At 48.1% G+C, this 24,933-nt stretch overlaps 1 protein-coding gene across 2 annotated transcripts in view; it reads left to right on the top strand.

The window, feature by feature from the left end:
- The window catches only part of TG (thyroglobulin), a 231,513-nt gene that overhangs the window by 67,753 nt on the left and 138,827 nt on the right, over positions 1-24,933 (top strand). For both annotated transcript variants that reach the window (XM_027972878.2, XM_042254076.1), the window contains exons 28-35: positions 6,265-6,330; positions 7,589-7,669; positions 8,327-8,464; positions 9,618-9,794; positions 11,095-11,206; positions 13,641-13,720; positions 14,646-14,789; positions 22,895-22,957. In XM_027972878.2, the coding sequence (XP_027828679.2) occupies positions 6,265-6,330; positions 7,589-7,669; positions 8,327-8,464; positions 9,618-9,794; positions 11,095-11,206; positions 13,641-13,720; positions 14,646-14,789; positions 22,895-22,957 (861 nt within the window). The remainder of the gene's footprint in view (positions 1-6,264; positions 6,331-7,588; positions 7,670-8,326; positions 8,465-9,617; positions 9,795-11,094; positions 11,207-13,640; positions 13,721-14,645; positions 14,790-22,894; positions 22,958-24,933) is intronic.

Raw genomic sequence — 24,933 nt, 5'->3', positions numbered from 1 at the left:
ATGATACCCTTGTAGAACTTAGTAGTGTATTTGATGCAGTATTGATATTATACGATATCACTAAAAAATCTGTCATTTTTTGGTTACATTTTAAGAACTAGACTTATTATATAGTATATAATAAGATCTGTTGTCTTATTAACTTCTGGATTCACTCTATGGGACATAAGACCTGGAATAGAGACTGCACATCGGACCTGTGGAATGCCTATTTACCAAAGCCTGGAAAAAAAAAAATATTACAGAATTTGGTGGAATTCCATGAGGATTCATTTCTTTTGCAGTAAATAAAATCAAATAGTTTTTTTCTATGATGGAAAGTAAACATATGGGATCCGTTATTCTGAGAGGTAGCCCAGGGTGAAAACGAGCATTTGAAGAAAGACATATGATCTATTCGTGGGTAATAAATCTGGAGTGAATTGCTTAACACAGAGCGTGTGCTTGGTCCAGCCCAAGAAGTGAAGACTGTGCCCTCATCTGGCCTCCCTGAGACGGAGTGATTACTTTCGAAGTTTTTTTCCAGGCCCCTGGGTGTATATGTATATCCTGGGGTCCAGGAGGAGCTTTATGAAGGGAACTCTTTGCTGGGAATTTCAGGCAGCCTCAGTCATATTCGTGATGTTCCAGATTGATGGTTGCTTTGTACACAGAGTGATTTGGAGGTCACCTCAAGTTGGGAACCGTAGGGCACAGATCCTACCTTTACACAATAGGAATTTAGCCTCAAGAACAATAGGAATTCAGACTCAAGAACAATTAACCCCTCAGAAAATAAACATAGGGATCAAAGTTCTTACTAAAGTGCGAATAGCTGAAAAAATTCTTTCCTAATGGCAGATATTGATGAAAGGAAAGAAGAGTGAGAATTCCAGCTGTCTGAATAGCTGATGGAGACAGTGTAGACTGGATTTGAAGAACGTGAGAAGGGGTAGGGGCAATAAAGAGGAACTCTGTCCATCCCAGAGGTGGTTGAGGGTCAGCCTCTTCCTTCCATTTAGCAAATGGCTAGATGCTCATTAAAATACAGACTCTGGAATCAGACCTTGGGGGGCAAATCCCAATGTGAATGCCTGCTCATTGTATGATCTCTCTGCGTCTTGGTTTTTCTAATTATAAAATGAGTTTTGTGGTGATTTCTGATGCTTGGGGAGGTTGGGAGCATCCTAGGAAGAATGCATGTGAAGCCCTCGGAGTACTGCCCAGACGGGCACGGGGTAGACACTGGAGACGCTGGAGCTGTGGTTTGCACTGAAAACATTGCAGCTGAATCCTGCCTCCTCCTCCCCGATCAGTTCCATAACCTTGTTCAAATCACCTAACACCCCCCAAACCTCAGGGTTTTCATCTGCAAAATAGGGGTGTGCTTTTTAATATTTTACACAGTGAAGCAGGGCTTCCCAGGTGGCTCACTGGTAAAGAATCCTCCTGCCAATGCCGCAGACGCAGGAAAATGGGGTTTGGTCTCTGGGTCGGGAGGATCTCCTGGAGGAAGAAACGGTTACCCACTCCAGTATTCTTGCTGGGAAAATCCCATCACCAGAGGATTAGTAACATGCACTACAGGCTGAAGTTTAAGGTGTGGTTTTCTGAACCCCAAGTCCGTGGTCCTCCACCTGCACGTCCAACAGAGGCGCTTCATGGAACGTCTGGTTCGGAGGTCCACTCTCATCGGTCAGCTCACAGGTACGCTGAGGACCTGCTTTGGCAGGTGATCTGGTTCGTGGAGAATGAGCATTTACTTAGAAAGTGTTAGTGAATGCAACACGCCAAATTCAAATAGTAAGCACGTCAGTATCCGTGTTGCATTTTACAAAGCATTTTCCATCAGCTCAGTTGATCCGTGTTTGACAGCCTGGTGAGAGGCCATCTGAGGCAGGAGCGTGAGGTTGTGTCACACTTTTGCTCGTGGGAGTGAGGTTCAGAGCTGTGACATGTCACATTTCAAGAAGCTATCTTTGCATTAACCGCCGTGGCTAGGGCTTCAACTCCAGCTTCGGGGATCAGAGTCGTCAGGGGCAGCACTCACTGTCTGCTGAGATGGCCCTGCATCTCCTTGGCTGGAAGCAGAAAGTGCCTCAGAGGGATCTTCCTATGACAGCAGCAAGCTAAGGAGCCTGGTAACTGAAACTTTTGCTGCCTGGCCGTCTCTCTGGGGCCGCTGTCCTGCAGTCACTGGGTGATGACCGTCAGCTACCAGCAGGCTCTCCTTCAAGATTCTGAAGGACTGTGGGGAAAAGGGAACAAAAGGTGCAGGAGAGGCGGAGGGTCGAGCCTGCGCTGCCGTGCTGAGTGGGGGGTGCAGGACAACGTGGGGAGGGGAGTTGCTGAGCTTACCCATCTGCCTCTCGTCCTGAGAAGCAGCTGGCTGTGAGGAGCCCAGCCAGGCAGTTGGATCACTGAGATGGGGAGAGTGGTTTCTGCTCTTAAGGGGCTCACAGGCTAGTTGGGGTGACTGATAGGGGCATTATTAAAGTGTAGTGGGCTTCCTATTTGCCTGTCTTACGGACTGATGACAGATTCCTGGACACAGAATCCCCCTTAGCATGCCTTTACTCTTTTTTTTTTTTTTTTTTTTTTTAATGTTCTGTAGCACAGTTTTGGGCTTCCCTGGTGGCTCAGTGAAGAGTTTCCCTGCAATGCAGGAGACTGCTTGCCAGTGCAGGAGGCTCAGGTTCGATCCCTGGGTTGGGAAGATCCCCTGGAGAAGGAAATGGCAACCCACTCGGTATTCTTGCCTGGGAAATCCCATGGACAGAGGAGCCTGGAGGGCTACATCCATGGGGTTGCAAGAGTTGGACGCAACTTAGCAACTGTAAGCACAACTATAAGCACGCCACCATAGCACAATTTTATGTAGGAAACAGGGTATTAAAATGGGATTTTCATCCAGACATCAATACACAATAGGTATGGCGTTTCCAAGTGAGGAATCACCGTAGACTTCCAAAGAAAATTCTCAAGAACTGTTTCCCAGACCCCCCACCTACTTGGATGATGTAAAAGGTAGCAAAACAGAGGAAGGAGAATTTGGTGAGTAGGCTCATTTGGGAGAGAGCTGAGGGACGTGTCTCCTCTTCCGTTAAGCCAACCAACCCTTTCTGGCTCCAGAGGAGTTTAGGGTAGACTGATATTACCCAGAACGAACAAACACATCTCCAAACAGACAACCCCGCAAATCCCTGGAAGCCGTCTTATCGGCACTTTTCTCTGGCTGTGAGGTTTCTCTTTCCCGTCACCAGCTTTAACCTTTGTGCCTGGGTTGACATGTGCCTTGATAGAGGAATCCACTCAGAGTCTGCCTCTCCTAAATTCCCAATGGACATCTCTGGACGTTTTCAACTATTTGGTGTTGGCTAGACTGATCTTGTTTCTAAGAAAAATGGCTTAGTAATCTCTAAGCTCTCATTTCTGACAATATCTTGTAGTGCAAATGAATATAAAAAAATAGATTAAACATTCTTTAATGCCCACAGGGATTAAAAATTTGATGGGAAAAATAGACCTTGGCAGAAGTACTCCTGAGTTTGTTCTATAATCTCAAAGCTTCATTTTGTTGGTTCATGGTGAGGCTCAGCTCACTGGCTGGCATTCTCTTCATGGGATTCTGTTTTGTATAAATGATTATCCTTTTCTTGGGATGCTGGGGGCTGAGAGGGAGGAACTCACATGCCCCTGTTATCACTGGATGACTCTGGAGTGGATGTATGGTGGATACCTACACACGGGATGGCCCTATTAGTTCTTTACAGTAGCCATCATTAGCATTAAGCAGAGCCTGAGACGAGGGTTCAGGAGTGTAGTTTATGTGGGAAGGACAAGGAATAGAAGTAGAGACATGGGAGGAGAATAATACAGAGAAGAAAAAATGGCCAGTGAAAGGTAGATTCTGAAACCTGGGCTTTCCAGTTTAGGATCCTGCCCACCCCCAGTTCAGTCAATCCTAAAGAAAATCAACCCTGAATATTCATTGGAAGGACTGAAGCTGAAGCTCCAATGCTTTGGCCACCTGATATGAAGAGCTGACTCATTGGAAAAGGCCTTGACTCTGGGAAAGATTGACAGCGGGAGGGGAAGGAAGTGACAGAGGATGAAATGGTTGGATGGCATCACTGACTCAATGGACATGAGTCTGAGCAAACTCCAGGAGATAGTGAAAAACAGGGAAGCCTGACTTGCTGCCATCCATGGGATTGCAAAGAGTTGGACTTGACTCAGCAACTGAACAAGAACACTTCCAGGTTTTTAGAGTCAAGCTAAACACCTCAGATGCAGCACAGGGTCTCTGCAGAAGTGTCTTAAAGTCAATTAAGATCACATAACACCCACTAACCCTCAAGAATCAGGCTCCATGCCAAACTTCCACCATTCTAAATGTGTGTGTATTCCTGCAGCCTTGATTACAGAGAGAGCAGATTACATGCATCAGAGTCTGCAGGCCTGTTTATGTAATGGGGAAGTTTTAACTGTTCTTGTGGAAGGCATGGAACGATGTCTGGGCAGTGTAAACCATTAGCCGGGAAAAGGAGGAATCGTGTTTGCTTCTGTTCTCTGTACCTTCTCACCATCAACAGTATAGAACTGGAGAGGCTTTGAGGAATGGATTGCAGGATCAGAAGTTTGCGGTAGAAAAAGTAGTCCCATGGCCAGCCTTCTTGTGCTTGTGCAGTGAGGCTCTGTGTTTACTTGGTGGGCTCTGAAAACCACTGACTGCTTTGTTTTCCTTACTCATTCCTCTTTGCATTCGTGAATGTGCTGAACACTGGTTCTATACCAGGGGTTATGCTAGGTGTTGGTGAGAAAAAGAGAAATAAGGCTCAATTATCAGCCTCTGGAAGTATATGTAAGGAGCTAGAAAATTATGGTCAAGCATGAGACTGAAGATAGAAATTCCCAGCCTCACAAATACTATCCTCGGTTGCCAATGAGGTGAGAGTCTCAGAGGACTTAAGTGAAATGGGAAATGAATACAACTGTTGACTCGTCTTTAAGTTCTGGTCTCTTTAAACCAATCCACAGTTCCTTAAGTGATGCTACGTGTCACAACACCATGGCCCTTCCCCTTGTAGTCCCTTTGGTGCCCTAAGAAAGACACGTGGGGTCTGGTGAGGACAGAGGGAAGGAAAAGTGCCCACTGAACTGAGAAGGTATCTTGACAGTGGGAAATGAGGCAGGCAGCTCCAAATAATCAATGGGTCAATTTATTACAGGGTAACTTACTCAGAGGGTTGGATGGGGATCCATCACCAGTGATCTAGAACCATTAGTAGCTACACTCTGCACTGTTGAGGAGCCCCTGGGATGATTTATAATTAATCTAGGGTCCCAAAGAGTTGGACTGCGCGCACATACACACATAGAGAATCTGCCTGCCTGTGCAGGAGACTCGGGTTCAATTCCTGGCCCAGGAAGATCCCCTGGATGAGGAATTGGCAGCCCACTCCAATATTCTTGCTGTGGGAATCCCATGGACAGAGGAGCCTGGGTGGGCTGTAGTCCATAGCGTTGCAAACAGTCAGACATGACTAAGAGACTGACCAAACAACAAAAGCAAATAGAGGTATGTGCTTAGGAACAAGGCATGCATTCCTAAGTCAAGATTTGTGAATGGTAGCTAGTCTCATGGGTGCTGGGAATACATCAGCTAAGGGCTTCGTCATTGTTTGGAGGCTACCAGAGCACAGAGGCCACCTGGACCTAACAATTGTGTGTGTGTGTGCAGCTGCTCAGTCATGTCCGACTCTTTGCAACCCCATGAACTGTATAGTCCTCCAGGCCCCTCTTGTCTACAGAATTTTTCAGGCAAGAATATTAGAGTGGATTGCCGTTTTCCTCCTCTAGGGGATCTTTCTGACCTAGAAATCAAACCTGCATCTCCTACATTGCCATGCAGATTCTGCCACCAGAGCCACCTGGAAAGCCCAACAATTGTTAAACGATATGTATTAACTACAAAGCCCTTGATGACAGAGAAGTTATTTACCACCCTGGACAGTCCTAGGCTTCAATGGAAGAATAGGAGGAACTGCATGGGCCCAAGATGGCATCAGTTATGCTAACAGCTATACTCTGGTCAACTTTGATTTTGTACTAGCCGCTGGAAGAGAGCCCCAAGAAGACTTTGGGATGCACCTCGCATGGGAAACAGAGTGTCAGGCTCAGGAGGGGCCTCAGTGTCAGGGTGGTAAGGCAGTTGCGGTCATGGTGAGTCCCTAGTAGGAGCAAGCACACTCGAGCTCATACAAATAAACATCTTCTTTGCAGGTCTGACCCCCCTGGAAGGAACGCAGGACACCTTGACCAGCTTCCAGCAGGTTTATCTCTGGAAAGGTGAGCTCTGTGGTGGGGAGGGTGGTGAGCAGGACACCCATCACAGGAGGCCATGTGGCCCTACTTCTCATTCATGGGGCACTCTGCTCCCCTGAAAGAAAATGTAGAGATTTACTGTCCAAGTGAGTACGCTGTGTGGAGAGAAGGGCCTCAATTCTCAGCAGACACCAAAGTGTAAAACAAAAATGGAAAGTGGGAAGCCAAGGAGGGATGAAGTAAGCATTGGGTCCTGTGAGATCGAATTCATTGACCACAAGGTATCCCTGTCAGTAGGCTGGGGGCTCTGATGACACCACACCCTACAGGAGGCTTTTCTCCTGGGGGACTCAGACCCAGGTGCCTCCCTCCTGGGGGCTCGGCCATCTCTCTCATCATGTTAGACTCACCCCACATGCCTTTCACAGGCCCTGGCTCTGAGTAGGCACTTGGTCAATGTTCACAAACTCAAAGGAGGACAAACAAACCAGTAAAGCATCCATCTGCCAATGCAGGAGACAGGGATTTGATCCCTGGTTGGGAAGATCCCCTGGAGAAGGAAATGACAGCCCACTCCAGTATTCTTGCTGGAGAATTCAATGGACAGAGGAGCCTTGTGGGCTACAGTTCATGGGATCGCAAAGAGTTGGGCATGACTGAGTGATTGAGCATGAACAACTTTTATAATATTGTATATAACTATACTTCAATTAAAAAAGATAAAACTCTTTTAAATAGCTTGCTAGCTGGTGGAAAATTAAGGACTTGCTTCTCCCCAGGACATTTGCCCCACTAAACAGAAGCCTCCCAAGGCCCACCTCATACCCAGTTCCCCCATCATGGAAGACCTGTTACTGACTTGGGAGTTTATTTAACTCTTTTGAATCCCATTTCATTTACTCTCCACCTGCCTGTTCTGGAATAAGTTATTTCAAGTCCCTGAGTCTCAGTTTCCTCAAGAGTAAAATGGAAATCTTACTCCTTATCATGGAGTCTTGGGAAGACCAATGTTTATGAACATACTCTTAACTCTGGAGGATTTTGCAAATGTTGATAATTTCAGCATCAAGGACAATAATAGTTCCCTTATGGAGAAGTTTGTTGATGTTCCATAAAAAGCCAAAGAATGCAAAACTATGCCACTGGAGTTTTTCAGATCTTACTGGGGGCCCTGGCTGTGGACCATGACGATTTCTCACATTGTCATTATCATTTGTTGACTAGAAGAATACCTCCCCTTTCCTTCTGAATATTAGAACAATAATCTCTTTTTCTCTCCTAGATTCTGACATGGGGTCTCGACCTGAGTCTATGGGATGCAGAAGAGGCATGGAACCAAGGCCAGCATCTCCATCAGAAACAGGTACCCACCCCAAACTTCTTGATATACTTGGGGGTCTGGCTGTGGAGACAAGATGGTGGTGCCAAGGGTCTGATCTGTGAATGGACCCATGATGGGTAAGCTGGAACTTTCAAGTCTGGGGCTGAGCAGAGCTGAGAGCTGTCTTCACAGGTGAAGGCTGCCATTTGGGAGGGAGATAGAAATTCTACATGGCTTGGGAAGACAGAGGACATATCAGTTGTTCGCATTTACAAAGAGGCAGATTTGACTCCTCGACTTCCTAACTGTGGGATGGGCTGCTGCGGTCCGGACAGACAAGTCACATGAGTCTGCAGGGAGATCGGCCAGAAATATCATGAGCAAGAGTCTTGCCTTAGTGAAAAGTTGGGCCAGATGGCTCCCAAGTTTACTCCCCAACAAAGATTCTGAGATTTTGCAACTCCATAATTTTTAGGACTTTCTGGGACCTTCTGAAATTTTCTTGGCTTACCAGACTCCCAGCCATATTGATTCCAAACTGGCTCTGGGGTCACTGAGCCTGCAAGTGTGTGTGTGTGTGAGCGCACACACATGCATATGTGAGAGAGAGTGAGTCAGAAAGAGAGAGAGAGACAGACTGACAGACAGATTCGCCATGAGATAAAGCCAAAGGAAGTTGACTCGCCCTTTCTTTTTCAGATTTGACAACAGGTCTTTTCTCCCCTGTGGACCTTATCCAGGTCATCGTCGATCAAAATCTATCCCTGCCCAGCCAGCAACACTGGCTTTTCAAACACTTATTTTCACTTCAGCAGGCAAACCTGTGGTGCCTTTCTCGTGAGTATCTTAGCCCTCATCCGCCTTCTTCTCCATCCTGTGGTCAGGCAACAAAGGCCTAGTTTAACAACTCTTGAGACACAGACAAGCTCAAACTCAGAGATCACTTCAGTATTACTGTCATGAGTGATACAGAAGACAGAACATAACCACATCTTCAGAAGCTAATTGTGCAGTCAGTATCTGCTCTTCTCCCAGAACCTATCATCCAATCATCCAACAATCCATCCATCCATCCATCTATCCAACAGTCCATCCATCCATTTATCCAACAATCCATCCATCCATCTAGCAGTTCATCTATTAATCCATCCATGCATCTATCTATCCAATAATCCATCCATCCATCCATCCATCCATCCATCCACCTATCCATCCATCCATTTATCCATCTGTCCAACAATCTATCCATCCATCCATCCATCTATCCAACAATCCATCCATCCATCCATCTATCCATCCATCCATTTATCCATCTATCCAACAATCTACCCATCCATCCATCCATCTATCCAACAATCCATCCATCCATTCATCTATCCATCCATTTATCCATCTATGCAACAATCCATCCATCCATCCATCCATCTATCCATCCAACAATCCATCCATCTATTCTCTACCCATAGGTGTGTCCTGTGTTGAGTATGTGCTGTGTTCTAGGCTCTGTGTTTGACCTTGGGGATGAGAAAATAAAAAGTGAATCAGTTATAGCCCTCCCTCTCAAGGAGCTCACGTGTACCGGAGCAAAGTTGGACATGAGAGTGGGGCAGGGGAGACTGTTCACAGCGTCACCAAGTTTTACATCCTATGGTCTGTAGTCTGAGACCCTGACTGCCTCTGAGATGGTCCCGAGCAGACTCAATGGAATTTCACCCTCTCTCCTCCCATATTGCTGAGTTTACAGCTGACCCCTGACCCTCCTGGCTCTGCCTTTGTTCAGAGCCACCTGGACTCCCTGTTTTCCAGCTGGCAGAACACTAGTATTTTTCTTGAGCCTTCCAGACTGGACAGCCTCTACTGACTTGGGCCTCAGCCCTTCCTGGGAGGAAATCCCCGTAGAGCATTTCCTCCCAGAAGATCCTACAGGGATAACCCTCCCCTGACAGCCTCCCTCCCAGGAACTAACACCCAACTTCTGTCTTGCCTGTAGGCTGTGTTGGAGAGCCCTCTTTCTGTCAGCTGGCAGAGGTAATGGACAGTGAACCCTTGTACTTCACCTGCACCCTCTACCCAGAGGCCCAGGTGTGTGACGATATCCTGGAGTCCAGTCCCAAGGGCTGCAGGCTGATCCTGCCCCGAAGGCCAAGTGCCCTCTACAGGAAGAAAGGTGAGCGCTTGGTCAGATCATCCCAAACTGCATTTTCAGTGGGCTGCTGACTGTGGTTTTAGAAATATCCTGATCAGCTCTTCTTCTTTTCTAAGGAAAGTTACCCAGTCTTCTTGTAGAGATGCAGAGGCATTTAGAAATGTATCAGATTGACCAGAGAGAAGATGCTTGCTCTGGACTCCACTGCTCTTAGAAATCATGTTATTGTGTATAGCAGTTGGAATTCCCATTGGATGTTTATCAGAGACAATCCCAACAGCTGTGGCTTCAACAAGACAGAAGTTGATTTTACCGTCTGGGAACATCAGTGATACTCTGGGGAGAGGGATTCACCTTGCTCAGTTTTCACTTCTTCTATGGTGCTGTGATCTTCCACTTGCTGTTCTGTCTTCTTTGCTGGAAGCCTTTCTCAGGTACCTGGTGACCCTTGGTTTTCCACTTCAGTGTAATAAGAGAGGGGCCCAGAAGCTGACTGGGAAGCTCTGAGTATGTGGTGGGAGCGTGTTGACCTTGGCTTTCTTTGTAGGATGACCTGGTTGGGTTGCCCTTTGGGGAAATCCTCACATCTCTGTGGACTTGCTTGGTGGCTTGGATGGTAAAGAATCTGTCTGCAATGCAGAAGACCTGGCTTCGATCCCTTCATTGGGAAGATCCCCCGAAGAAGGGAATGGCAACCCACTCCAGTATTCTTGCCTGGAGACTCCCATGGACAGAGGAGCCTGGCGGGCTACAATCCACAGGCTCACATAACATCGGACACAACTGAAGCAACTTAGCACACACGGACTGCAGCTTGCCAGACTCCTCTGTCCATGGGATTTTCCAGACAATATGCTACAATGTTGCCATTTCCTGTTCCAAGGATCTTCCTGACCCTGGGATTGAACCCTTGTCTCCTGCGTCTCCTACATTGGCAGGCAGATTCTTTACCAGTGAGCCACCTGGGAAGGCCCAGGTGTATAGGGTTGCTTCTTCCCACAGAAAAGTCAAGAATTCAGCCTTCTTAGGTTTATGAGGTCATTTTTTCCTCCTCTGTATTCTTTCTAGCATCCAAAATTTGTCGCTCTGTCTGATCTCCTATTCTCTTTTGCCTTGTGGGTATATGCCTTTATAAAAACCCCTTTACTGTGATTTTAGTGAGATTTGGGGAGACAACAGAGATTAAGTCTATGGGTTTAATATGTTACCTTTAATCAGAAGCTCTCAATATGGGTTTTATGCTTTGTCCCCCACAGAAGTATTTTTCTGGTTACAGTGCATCTCCCCTTAAATTATAAGATGTCTTTCTTCCTCTGTGTAGTTGTGCTGCAAGACAGAGTGAAGAATTTTTACACTCGCCTACCATTCCAAAAGCTGATGGGGATTTCCATTAGAAACAAAGTGCCTATGTCTGACAAATCCATTTCCAACGGGTAAGCTACTTCCGTTCATCCCTGCCCTCTACAATACTTATTATGAAGACCCTTCTATTTTCATAAAGAAGGTGATATAATATCAGTTAAAGACACAAGCATGAAAAACTGCAAAACACAAAGCAAAGGGTGAAAAAGTAATAAAAGGCAACATGCGGGAGACCTGGGGTCTATCCCTGGGTTGGGAAGATCCCCTGGAGAAGGGAAAGGCTATCCACTCCAGTATTCTGGCCTAGAGAATTCCATGGACTATACAGTCCATGGGGTCGCAAAGAGTCCGACACGACTGAGGGACTTTCATTATTCACTTTATTGACTAAGGTGGCTAAGCTTAGCAACTAATAATCAACACAACATTTATCCCTGAACCTAAGGTCAGCTCAGTTCAGTTCAGTCCCTCAGTCGTGTCCGACTCTTTGCGACCCCATGAATCGCAGCACGCCAGGCCTCCCTGTCCATCACCATCTCCCGGAGTTCACTCAGACTCACGTCCATCGAGTCCGTGATGCCATCCAGCCATCTCATCCTCTGTCGTCCCCTTCTCCTCCTGCCCCCAATCCCTTCCACAATGAGAGTCTTTTCCAATGAGTCAACTCTTTGCATGAGGTGTCCAAAATACTGGAGCTTCAGCTTTCGCATCATTCCTTCCAAAGAAATCCCAGGGCTGATCTCCTTCAGAATGGACTGGTTGGATCTCCTTGCAGTCCAAGGGACTCTCAAGAGTCTTCTCCAACACCACAGTTCAAAAGCATCAATTCTTCAGCGCTCAGCCTTCTTCACAGTCCAACTCTCACATCCATACATGACTACTGGAAAAACCATAGCCTTGACTAGACGGACCTTAGTCAGCAAAGTAATGTCTCTGCTTTTCAATATGCTATCTAGGATGGTCATAACTTTTCTTCCAAGGAGTAAGCGTCTTTAAATTTCATGGCTGCAATCACCATCTGCAGTGATTTTGGAGACCCCCAAAATCAAGTCTGACACTGTTTCTACTGTTTCCCCATCTATTTCCCATGAAGTGATGGGACCAAATGCCATGATCTTCGTTTTCTGAATGTTGAGCTTTAAGTCAACTTTTCGCTCTCCTCTTTCACTTTCATCAAGAGGCTTTTAGCTCCTCTTCACTTTCTGCCATAAGGGTGGTGCCATCTGCATATCTGAGGTGATTGATATTTCTCCCAGCAATCTTGATTCCAGCTTGTGCTTCTTCCAGTCCAGCGTTTCTCATGATGTACTCTGCATGTAAGTTAAATAAGCAGGTTGACAATATACAGCCTTGACGTACTCCTTTTCCTATTTGGAACCAGTCTGTCCTTCCATGTCCAGTTCTAACTGTTGCTTCCTGACTTGCACACAGATTTCTCAAGAGGCAGGTCAGGTGGTCTGGTATTCCCATCTCTTTCAGAATTGTCCACAGTTTATTGTGATCCACACAGTCAAAGGCTTTGGGATAGTCAATAAAGCAGAAATAGATGTTTTTCTGAAACTCAATAATACAACGTTTAGCCCTGAACCTAAGGTCAGCTGATGCAAAAGGGGAACTTGACCCGTGGTTTTTGTTTTTGCTTTTTTTTTAATCAATTAATACAAATTTTCAAGCATTGAAAAAAACTTGATCAGCAGTCTCCCTGCTGCGTTCAGAACCCGGAGAGCAAGCAGAACTTTTTACAGGGTCAGAGGCATATAAGGACTTTTATCTAATTTTTCATTTAAAAATGTATCCTGTGGGACCTCCCTGGTGATGCAGTGGTTGAGACTCTGCACTCCCAAGGCAAGGGGCATGGATTCAATTGCTGGTTGGGGAACCAAGATCCCACATGCTACACCGTGCAGCTGAAAAAAAAAAAAGAAAATTTTAAAAATATATTTTGTTATTGATTTAATTAGCTATAACTTAGTCGTTGTCATTGAATGTGACTAGTGTTTCTCTCTGCTAGTCTGTGAATCTCACCTATCAGAATCACCAGGAGGGCTTCTTACAACCCGCGGTCCTGGGTCCTACCCTGGACCTCTCGAATCAGCATTTACAGGGAGCTCACGAATGTGAATTTCAACTAAGTTCTCCCTATAGAAGTTAGAATTTGAGAGTCATCAATCTATGAACTATGGATCTACAAAGTGTTGTTAATATATGAAACTATGCCCTGCTGCTGGCATTTAAGATTGGCTTTCGAAAATGGAGATTAAAAGATGATAAAAGATATTTGGCCCATGCTGATGGGAGTGGGGAAGAAAGGGAGGGTGGAAAACAGGGGTCTGCCTGGCCCTGGTGCTGGGTGTGTCTGGAGACACAAGGAGCAGAGCTTGTGTGCCTGGACTCAGGGAAGAGTTGTCACAGAGAGCAGGCCCCCAGAATGACAGCAAGTCACCCCACCTCGAGGATCCCGTCCAGCACAAAACTTCAGGCCTCCTCTTTCTCCTCTTCCGCCAGCTTCTTCGAATGTGAGCGATTGTGTGACATGGACCCGTGCTGCACCGGCTTTGGCTTTCTGAACGTTTCTCAGTTCAAAGGTAATGGTGATAACAACTCTTTCTGTAAAGCACCCAGCACTTTGCAGTCTAGAAACATGTTCACATCCATGTTGCTGTTTAGTCGCTAAGTCGTATCTGACTCTTTTGTGACCCCATGGTCTGTAGCCCACCAGGCTCCTCTCTCCATGGGATTTCCCAGGCAAGGATGCTGGAGTGGGTTGCTGTCTCCTTCTCCAGGGGAGCTTCCTGCCCAGGGATCGAACTCGCATCTCCTGCGTTGGCGGGCAGGTGGATCCTTTACCAGCTGAGCCACCAGGGAAGCCCTGTTCACGCCTATGGTCTGACCTAATCCACAGCATCACCTCGTGGGGGCTTGAGAAAGGGCAGGTGGCTGGTAAATGTGGTAGCTGGGACAGGGCTGCTGGTCCAGTACCCAGTCAGCTGGACACTGCACTTCTGCCTGACCCAAGTAGCCTTCCTGCCATGGCTCACTGAACTGTCTTCTGCTTGCTTTTCAAGACCTGGGTCAGGTAGCTTGGTGGGCTGAACTTGGAATCCCTCCAGATGATCTGCATTTGAAACTTGATTCTGTCACATGCTAGACGAATGATCCTGGATGAGCCACTGAGTCTCTCTGAGTCTGTTTCCTCATCTGTAAATAGAGATAGCAGTGCTAGCCTCCTGATAGGCTCCTGTGAGGATGAGCAGTATGATGTGTGCAGAGCCTTAGCACAGCTCTGGGCACATGAAGGATGCTTGACAAGTGTGTGTTGCCCCCACCACCGTGTTCTTAGACCAGAAACTCACTAAGGTAGCAGGGTTTCCATCAGTGGCTAAGATCATCCCGGGAATAGGGCGCTTCACCCCACATGTCTGCTGAAGGATGAGTTTGCAGAGTTTCTCTCATTCACTTAGAATCTCCCATCATGATCATTTCCCTGGTCCTGGTTACTTTTTGCTCCAGGAGGAGAGGTGACATGCCTAACTCTGAACAGCTTGGGCCTTCAGACATGCAGCGAGGAATATGGAGGGGTCTGGCGCATTATGGACTGTGGCTCCCCAGACACTGAGGTCCGCACCTACCCCTTCGGATGGTACCAGAAGCCTGGTAAGTGACCTGCCCTGAACAGCTACACAATTATTGCTCAGTGCCCCTGGGCAGTGGACATTATTTCTTCCATTTTAAGATGAAGAGAGTATGGTGCAGAAAGTGGAAGTTATTTGACCCAAGCCGCATAGCCAGCAGGAAGCAGAGTCAGGTCACAAACCTAGCTCTGACGACTCCAAACTTCTCTCTTCCCCTTTTCATGCTGTGCCTGGTGGGTCTTCCACAGCCCACGAGCTATTGGATGTGAAACTGTCTAGACACACTGTCTGGCTGGTTTTCCCCCAGCTCAAGTCAACTGGCCATAGAGGCAATTGACTAAGAAATTGAAAAAATGAAACTGACTAATAAACTAATAAATGAAACCAATGGCAGGTTGGCTACGTGTTCCAGAACCATGTCCAACCCTAGAGACCTGGGATCGGGCTCCTTGGTAGAATCTGGTCCTTGACACTTAAACATGAGATTACTAATCCTGAGACATTTTGTCACTGCAGAGCAGGTATTTTTGGAGTCGGTTGTTACCAGGCTGAGTGGAATCCTCTTTGCTCCCTCCTTGAGCATCCTGTGTTCTGAGTTTACTCTATTTATGACTTTATCTTAACATCTTGAAGTGTTTTAAGAAAAACATTAGGACTGTATGATGAAATAGCCTCAGTGGGTTTCTATGCATGTGTGCTAAATTGCTCAGTTGGGTCCGACTCTTTGCAACCCCATGGACTGCAGCCCAGAAGGTGCCTCTATCCATGGGAGTCCATAGGCAAGAATACTGGGGTGGGTTCCCATGCCCTTCTCCAGGGGATCTTCCCAACCCAGGGATCAAACCCATGTCTCCTGTAGCTCCTGCATTGCAGGTGGATTCTTTACCACTGAGCCACTGGGGAAGCTCTGGGTTTCCATGAGGGGAGGAGGGGTAATGCGCCATATAGAGGAGACTTTAACCAGCTCACAGAGGCTGGGGCATGAACACTTGCCCAGGTTGGTGGCTCCGCAGGAGATCCAAAGCCAGCTCTGGGTATTTAGGGCCTTCAGAACTGAACTCTCACCGCTCAGTGCCTCCTTGCCCATCCGTCCTCTCACACCTCTTCCCATCTCCTCACGCCTCTTCCCATCTCCTCACCCTACCTACCAAAGGCTGGAAAATGTCATTTTTCATCTTTCCATTGCGCAGGGAAGGGCTGGGTGAAAAGAAGCTAAGACATAATTCATTTGTTCAGAAATATGGGAATCAGACCAGAGTGTTACAACATCTTGGCAGGAGTCGGCCAGGAAAAGTATTCAAGGTGGTTATTGTCCCAACTCTTTTCCATCTGTTCTGTTCTTTTTATCTGACTGCAGAGACTATTAACTTTTTCCGACATATATTTCACAGGGTCAGGCTGAGGACTCAGGAGTTCTGACCAGGGCATTGACCCAGCATCAGCCGTGCCTCTGGGGTCTCTGGTTTTCTAAATCCAGCCTCTGTTCTTTGGAGTCTTCTTGTGTGTGTGCCTGGCTGAATGCAAGCACTGTACAAGTGTTATCCCATCTAATCCTTACAACCACTGTTAGATGAGGAAACAGAGGTCTATGGAGGCTAAGTCACTTTCCCAAGGTCATAGCAGGTAAATGATGGAATTTGGACTCAGGATTGTTGGACTCTGTCAAAAAGAATCAGGTCCAAATAACCAACTGTATAACCAAATGATATAGCTATATTCAGCTACGTGACATATTCACTATGATGTAATGGCTGAGTATGAATATGATATGATTCCTATCCTCCAGATGCTCCACTTAAGGAATAATTGACGTTGCTGTTTAATTGCTCAGTTGTGTCCAACTCCTTGTGGCCCTGTGGACTGTAGCCTGCTAGGCTCCTCTGTCCTTGAGTTTTCCCAGGTGAGAGTACTGGAGTGGGTTGCCATTTCCTTCTCCAGGGGATCTTCCTGACTCAGGGATCCAAACCACATCTCCTGTGGATTCTTTACCACTGAGGCACCTGGGAAACCCTAAGGGGCAATTGCAGACTGTAACTAAATAAGCCATTCTAGTGCTGGATCGGTCATATCATGAGTTTAGAAGTTTTGAAACTCTTTTGAGTGTCCATACTGAGTCATACATTGCGCTAGGCAATAGGAAATGTGAAATTAATAAGATGTAGTCATTTTTCTTATTATAGATGCTCACATCCTACTAAGGAGGTCGTGGGCGTATGTGATTAACTGTAGTGTCCTAGACTCGGGACCAGAACAGACATGCATAAGGTGTTGTAGGAATACAGGAACAAGAAACTAGCTCTGCTTCCGAGAGGTGGGGATCCATTACCGACAGCCTCCTGCAAGCCCTCTTTCATGCTTCAGGGACCACTCCCTGTAGGTTCTGGTCTGCTGGCCTGGAGCCAGCCTCGCAGGCCGGTTTCCACACTGCACACTGCCTGTTTTCAGTGCTTGGGGGAGTGGGGTGAAAGATTTTAAAATGCCCCAATAGCATCAGTTTCTCAGGGCCCCTGGCTGGAAAACACCCTGAGATGTGCATGGCTCAAGGCCATTCTGGTGTGCATGGCTCTGAATCTCCAATTTCAAAAGAGTGGAAGAAAGAGGGCTGGCTGACACAGAGTTTTGGTGACCTGGTGTGACCCATGGCTCCCATCCGAGCAAAACCAGGTTCTCCCCAGTCCATCTTTCTCCCTTAAGTCATCTTCATCAGAAGCGGGTGGTGGGGTAGGTCTTAAGACGATGAATGATCTCCTCCTAAGACCCAGGCAGAGAAAAGGAATATTATTCAAGGAAACTGGTTCCACTAATTAGACTGTTCTCGTAGTTCAGTCACACTGATCCAGTACAAAGTCACCTTTTGATTTCTGATACAGTTTGAGCCAAAACAGTCAGTCATCTTCTGGATTCTGCACCTTAGTATGGCCTTGTATTCTGCTTTCTGTTGTAGATAAAACTGCCCCAGTGCAACTCTGGAAAACCCAACGAACAAGCTGCCATTGTCATTACTTTCTCCCCATCCTCGTCTTCGTATTAGACAGCCACGCACAGTCACAGGAAGAATGGGCCCTGCAGGAGCAGCGAGGCTGCACAGAGGGTCCTGAGCCTGAAGGGCGACCTCTCAGTCAGCATGGGCACAGGAAACATGGGTTTTACAAGGGAATTCTTGCAAGGAATTTCTGTAGTAGATTTTGCCCTGGCTTCAAATCCATGGCTTGGTCATGTAGCATTCTGCCATCTATGGTTTTGGAGGGGGAGGAGTCATGACCTTGAGCACTCTGAGAGCAGGTACTTCAGGAAGAGTGAGATTCCTCCTGAGATACTGCTCGGGGGGGACCATGTCATCAAACTCAGAGAGGCGGAGACAAGAGGGGTACACAGTGAGGCAGGGAGCGTGGTCAAGGACCTCAGGGCAGAAACCCAAACCCAGAGAGAGAGAGAGGACAGATGGATGGCTAGATCGATACAAAGATAGATGATGGATCGATGGGCAGATAGATAAATAAACAGATGATGGACAGGTAGATACATACGTACACACACGTATACACACACACATACATATTCCCTGGTGGCTCAGACGGTAAAGAATCCGCTTGCAATGCAGGAGACCTGGCTTTGATCCCTGAGTTGGGAAAATCCCCTGGAGAAGGGATGGCTACCTACTCCAATGTTCTGACTGGGAGAATACCATGGGCAGAGGAGCCTGGCAGGCTACAGTTTACAGGGTTGCAATGAGTCGGACACGACTGAGCCACGTTCAGTTTCATACGTACATCGGCACATAGTGACTTAGATAGACATAAAGCATGCCTTCCCTACTGCCATCTATGTTGAGTGATGAGCATGGACTCCTGACTTGACTCTGGGCTGAGAACCAGACACAAAAAGCGTAACCTGGGGCCTATACCTAAAGATCTGGACAGAAGAAGGGGAAAGGAAGGGCCATTTGTTGAGCTCCTAATATAATAATAATGTGTTCTGACACTCAGTTGTGTCCGACTCTTTGCAACCCCATGGGCTGTAGCCCGCCAGGCCCCTCTGTCCATGGGATTCTCCAGCAATAATACTGGAGTGTGTTGTCATACCCTCCTTCAGGGGATCTTCCCAACCTGGAGATCAAGCCTGGGTCTCCTGCATTGCAGGTGGAGTCTTTACCATCTGAGCCTCCAGGGAAGCCCCTGCTATACGTCAAACACCCTGGAAGCACCAGCGATAGAAGGTCCTTCCCCAAAGGGTCGAGCCTGGCCTGGGAGGCAGACGTGAGAGAAGGAACATTTCTCAGGCACTTGGTGATGCCAGAAACACTTCTGCAGTGCTCTCCCCGCGTTTGCTAGGACCACCGTGGGGCTGGTGCTCTCCTAGCCTGTCATCAGGAGTAATTACTCCCTCTGTCCCAGAGAACAACTCAGCCCTCTGGCATGTCTTACTGTGGGGAGATGCAAGGGGACTTCTGGAGCTCAAAAGGGGAGCAAGAAACGTTGTTCCACAAGGGATCGCGCCAGAGCCACTCCAGGAGGAATCTGGGCGGAGATGAAGGCGTTTCGGGTGGAGGGTGCAGGGACAGTGGGTAGGATGGCCATGGTCCTGCCCTGCAACCCCCGGACCCCCAGAGACCTGCACGCAGGCAACACGACCCTGGTACTGAGCTGTGTTCTCAGAACAAAAATGGAAGTCAGGTTCCTAGGAGCCGGGAGAGAGGCACAAACCTAGAGCAGCGAGCGCCCAGAGGGGCTGCCCAGAGAGCCGTGTGATTTCTCACTGTTGTCCAGAGTGAAAAGAAAGTTCCAGGGATCTGAGCACAGAAGCCAGAGGCCCAGGCTGAGTGACTGTGGATGCAAATGAAGCTGTTTGCAGCCCCTTCCGGTCAGGGCGGCAGTACTCAAAGAGGAAGCGTCTTAGCAGCCATGGTGGGAATGGAAGGGGAAGAGGCTGCTCTGTGGTCCAGCTGCCTTGAGGCTCCAGGCTGCCTGGAAGGGGGCGCCTCTGGGTCTCCGGTACCCACTGGCTGCTCTCAGAAGGGAGCTGAGCTGCTGTTCAACCCCCCACCACCCCCTCCTCCTACCTCTTGCAGCCACGTATGGCCTGCAAGTGGGGCAGGGTCTTTGGTTTGTTTACAAAGTCAAACACAGCTTCTAAAAAAAACCAATAGAAGCCTCCCACTTCCTCTCTTCTTCTGCTAAACAAATGCACTTGGACCCTGTAGATAGATATTCTAGACACAGGAATGACTTGGAAAGGAAGTGACCGGCTCTTCTAATTCTGCCTCTCTGCAGCCCACATAGAAACCACCACACGTAGGAGAGTTTACTGTCTAATTCATTCCTCAGCATCACTCGCATCAGAGCACAAGCATCTGCCATTTGCTTAGTGCCCTGTCGGCTCCTTGGCTAGGCTAGTGTTTGGCAGGCAGCGTCTTATTTAGTCCCCAAACGACATGATGAGGTGGGGTCTCTCCTTACCCCCGTTTTCTGATCTGCTGGCAAATGTGTTACAATTAGGGAGAGCTGGGCAGGTGCAGGGCGAGGGGTCGTGGCTGCCACTTTCCATGGTGTAAATACGCCGGCTGCAGCCCCTTTCAGGCCACCAGCTTGATGTCGCTGAAAGCAGAGTTGGGAAGAAGCAAGAAGGGTTACCATCCTCTTGCTTAACAAGCATGAATTAACTGAGCAACTGGCTCAAAGTTGCACAGTGCAATTCTCTGTAGGAGGGCCCCCAGGGAACGAGGCTGTTGAGATTTTCAGTGCCCCAGGGGGCCCAGGGAAGCTGAGAACTCTCAGGGTTCAGCTATTCCTGTACACTGAAGAAGGTCCCACCCAGAGGGTTGACAGCACCCTGTCAGGGAGCACTGTTGGGGCTGAGAAAGAGTAAGTAAGGCAATTGCAGCAGATCTGGGTGATAAACGCCTGGACGTGCATATGGTAATTCTCCCTGTGGACAACTTGCCTAACTGTTCTCACAGCCTTGGATATACAGAGTTTCTGGCCATTCATTATGTTGTATAAATCTTTCCTTCACAAACTGAGCTTGCTTTGAATTTCCAGACAGACTTCCAGAAGGAGAATCACTGGGCCCAAGAGGGTGGATGTCTGAATGCCCTTGTTACAGATCCGTCAAATAATTGTTCTCTGGAGTGTGCTGACTCTCAGGATCTTTGCTCTGAGAAAGCAAAGATGGGCATTTAAATGAACACACTGGCCCCCTGGGTACCATGGAGGGTGGTGGGTGGTTCTGAGTTTTGTGTGAGGAGCTCACAGGATGCTGGGTGATGGAAGACTTGGCTCAGTGACCTTCAGAGTGAATCCGTGGACCAACAGGGTCAGCATCACCTGGGAACTTATTAGAAATGCTGGATCTTGGGCCCCAGCCCACACCTGCTGGACCAGACACTCTGGGCGTGAAGCTCACACAGTGTGGGTCACCAAGCCCTCCAGGGGATTCCAATGTCCTCTGAAGGCTGGGAACCAGGCTCTAGAATGATGACCGGGAGCAGCTGCTTATAGGCAGATGGAGCCAAGCAGGATGGACACATGATAACTGAGGCTCTAGAACTAATGGAGGCTGGGTCACGGCGTGTCTGACCAAAGTCAGGAGGCAGAGGAGGAGATGGGATGGCAGGGGACCCAAACCGGGGCTCTGGGGCCCAGATGGAACATGACTCTGACTCGAGGCTTTCATGGAGGCAGACAAGCCTGAGCATCAATGATAAGGATGTGTTACTATGAAAGACTGATTTTTTTTTTAATTTTGCTTCACCTACAATTTCAGTAGTGCTGAAATTTTAAATTTTATTTTACTTTATTTTATTTTTTTCTTTTGGCCATGCCCCAAGGCATGTGGGATCCTTGTGGGCTGGGGAAGCCAGGCATGGAACCCACAGCCCCTGTGTTGGAAGCTCAGAGTCTTAACCACTAGACTGCCAAGAAGTCCCTAAAAGGGCAATATTAAGAGTAAATAGTGGCCAGCATTTATTGAGTGCTTACTGTATGCCTGAAGCTTCACATATACTAACTCATCTAAGCCTCAGAGCCCTAAATGAGATACTATCCTTACTCCCATTTTACAGACAGGGAAGCTGAGGATAAGGAAGGTCACCCTGGGTTCCTGACCCTTGACCCTGAGCCTCACCCATGACCCTTGACTGCTGACCATGCTGCACTGTAGCTCAGAGAGGGAGAAGGTCTGGCCGCACTCCTGGTCTGGGCCATTGGGAGAAAAGGATGCTGTGGCTTTGAAGACTGTGATCTGTTCAGTGAGGGGAGAGGCAGGGGAGGGGGCAGTTAGCACTGATGGGCAGCTCCTGGGTGTGTGCAGTTTCTCGTTTAATTCCAACATCATCGCCTCATACCAGTGCCCAAAGCTGGGGATAGAAGAAGCCAGATCACTTGCCCATTTGCCCTGCTTCTGAGAGGCACATGGAGGTTGGAGCCCAGGCCTGTCTGCCCACCTACTCCAGGTTCTGTCCACCTGCCACGCTGCCTGCCATGAAGAGCTGCCGTCTTGTGGCCTTCACCCTGTGCCTGGCCCGATACTACCTCCTGTCATGCTCACACGCAATTCTCAGTGTAGGCTGTGTCATCCCCATTGTACAGATGTGGAAACTGAGGCCCAGAGGGGCTAAGTGCTTCCCTTAAGTGAGTCAGCTAAGCAGCGATAGTGGATATTTCCCTTGTTCACCACGCATCTCTAGGTGACCACTCTCTGGAACATGGTTGGTCTGTACTTTTGCACCTCTGGCTTTGGCAAATGGTGTGAAAATAAGCACTATGTGTTACTCGTAGGCAAAGCTATGAGAGCAGGGGTAGCCTTGTCTTTTCCCTGCTGCAGTATCTGGGAGGCAGGGGTGTGATGGAACCTCCCCTTGCCTAGGGCTTGAAGGGGGTTGACACAGAGGAGAGCCCCCAGCACCTTCAGCAGGCCCTTGGTTGCTTTAAGCCCCTGAGTTGTTAGGATGTCCCTTCATCTCAACCCACTCCATCCTGACCACACAGGAGTGGGACCAGGCGCTGGGCACACTGTCTTGTCTTTCATGCACACTTTGTGCCACTAAGTAAGACCACTCTTCCTGCCTTTGGGGCTCAATGATCCTAAGAGTCACAAAGGGCTAAAAGGCCGTCTTTGTCTTCTTTTCAGATTCTCAAAGTGACGCTCCCAGTTTTTGCCCTTCGGTGGCTCTGCCTGCCCTCGAGGAGAATGGTGAGTCCTTGGTCTTGTTTGTCTCTCCTGTGTGAGGCTGACTTTCTCCTCGCTTCTGTCCAAGAGTTTATAGCTCACGGGAACCCATCACGTTTCTGACCTCAAGCTCCTCTCGGTTAGACACATGCACGGAAAGGGCAAATACCAGCACCACAGCCATTTCATAGATGAGGAAACTTGCAATGGTTAAATGATGGTGAAGCAATGTAGCCAAGCAGAGGCCGAGTGGGACGGGAGCCCAGTACAATAAGTCCGCCACACGTGTATGAGTTCCATCCCAAGAGCGTGTTCGAGTCTGACAAAGTTAGCCTAGGTACCCAGCTAACACAGTGGGCTATACAGTAGTGTACTGTAATAGGTTTATAATGCTTTTTGCACAAATAATGCATACGAAACAAACACGAAAAATGAAACGTGTTTAATCTTACAGTCCACTACCTTGAAAAGTATAGTAGTCCAGCGCTACAGCTCGTGCGTCTCAGCAGTGCCAGCTGTTTCACCGCTGCCTTTACCCCTGTTTCTGGACATCTTGGGCTTGAAATAAAGATACTGCATGACCGTGCTCTGTGCAGTTCTGTACAGTAAAGTACACAAACTGCCGCTTGTAGAGGATGCACGCACCTGACCATGTACGCCAGGCGCGTGAACTAGCTTACGTGATTGGGCGTTCGCACGGACGTCTGCATCTTTGAAAGTCTGCAACTTGAAGGTCCGCACGTAGGGGGTTTCCTGGCTCTCCTGATTTCGTTTTAAGGTTTGCTTTCAGCGTGTGGCGTGGTGATGAGGCCTGCACAACCCTGGGGCCGTGTCGGGAGCCATGATGTTTGGGCCCAAAGTGAAAGGAGTCAGCTCTTCTATGTGCAGAGGAGTCGGCGCTCAGAGCCCCGGGTGCCCCCGAGTGGCACAGTGACCTCTGAGGCTGGGGACTGGCCCTGAGCCCAGGAGCATGGGCAGGCTGAGGCTGCTGTCCCTCCCACACCTGGCCCTGTGCCCGCCACTGCTGGCCCCATGTGCTGCCCAGGCAGTGGGAAGTGTGGGGCGCTGGGTGCCGGGTGGGGCAGGGTGGGAGCGGGCAGCCCAGCGTGGGCCTTACTGCGCCTCCCGCTTCTGCCTCTGCTTAGTCAGGAAGCGCGAGGCTCTCATCATTCCCGTCCGGTGACACGATGTCTGAGGGGCGCTAGACGTGTGTCATTACAGCCCTGGCTGAAGGGACAGAAAGTGGCTCGAGTGGGAGGGATCATTTTTAGTCAAGGCTGGGCCGAGAGTACAAATGTCCTCAACCGTGTCGTCACTTCCTTCACTCAGTGAAAAGAGCTGACTTTGTGTATACTTTTTCCCCCTGAGCGTTCTATTCCGAATATCAATGTCTAAGCACTTACAGATTTCATGTCTAATTTGATCATCACACCAACCTCTAAAGGCAGGTTCTATCTTCCTATTTGTTAATTACAGAAAAATGCAAACCTGCCAGAATACAGAAGGGGGAAAAAACAAAAATCACAGGATTATTCAGAAGTTACTCCGTGTCAGTTAATACTTTGGTTTATTTCCTACTCTCTCTGGATTTTTTGTGAGTGTGAAAAGTAGCTGTAATCTCTCTTCATGTTTTGTTTTTACCTAATATTGCACCATGCGTAGATTTCCAAACTATTGTAGGTGTGCTGACCATTCGCGCATGCGTGTATAGATTCATTCATTCGATCAAGCTGTTACCCCTAAAGTGCTCCCACTCTGGTGATCAAGAACAAAGAGAACAGTGTCAGCCGTGACTGTCATGCAGTTCACTAACTCATTCCTCTATTTCTGGGCATTTGTTTTTGGCTTCTCATCACCATGAAAATATCACAAGAATCCCTTTGTGCATGAAGTTCTTTGCAATGTCCAGATCATTTCCTGGTGGTGGTGGGAGTACCTTCTCTGAAGCAGAATTACTGGGCTTGAAAACTCTAGATTTTAAAACTCTAGGTCTATATTGC

This window comes from Ovis aries, chromosome 9, assembly GCF_016772045.2.
Source record: "Ovis aries strain OAR_USU_Benz2616 breed Rambouillet chromosome 9, ARS-UI_Ramb_v3.0, whole genome shotgun sequence".
In the NCBI taxonomy this organism is placed as follows: Eukaryota; Metazoa; Chordata; class Mammalia; order Artiodactyla; family Bovidae; genus Ovis; species Ovis aries.
Note: the sequence above shows the minus strand (reverse complement) of the source record. Positions and strands in the feature narration are given on the sequence as shown.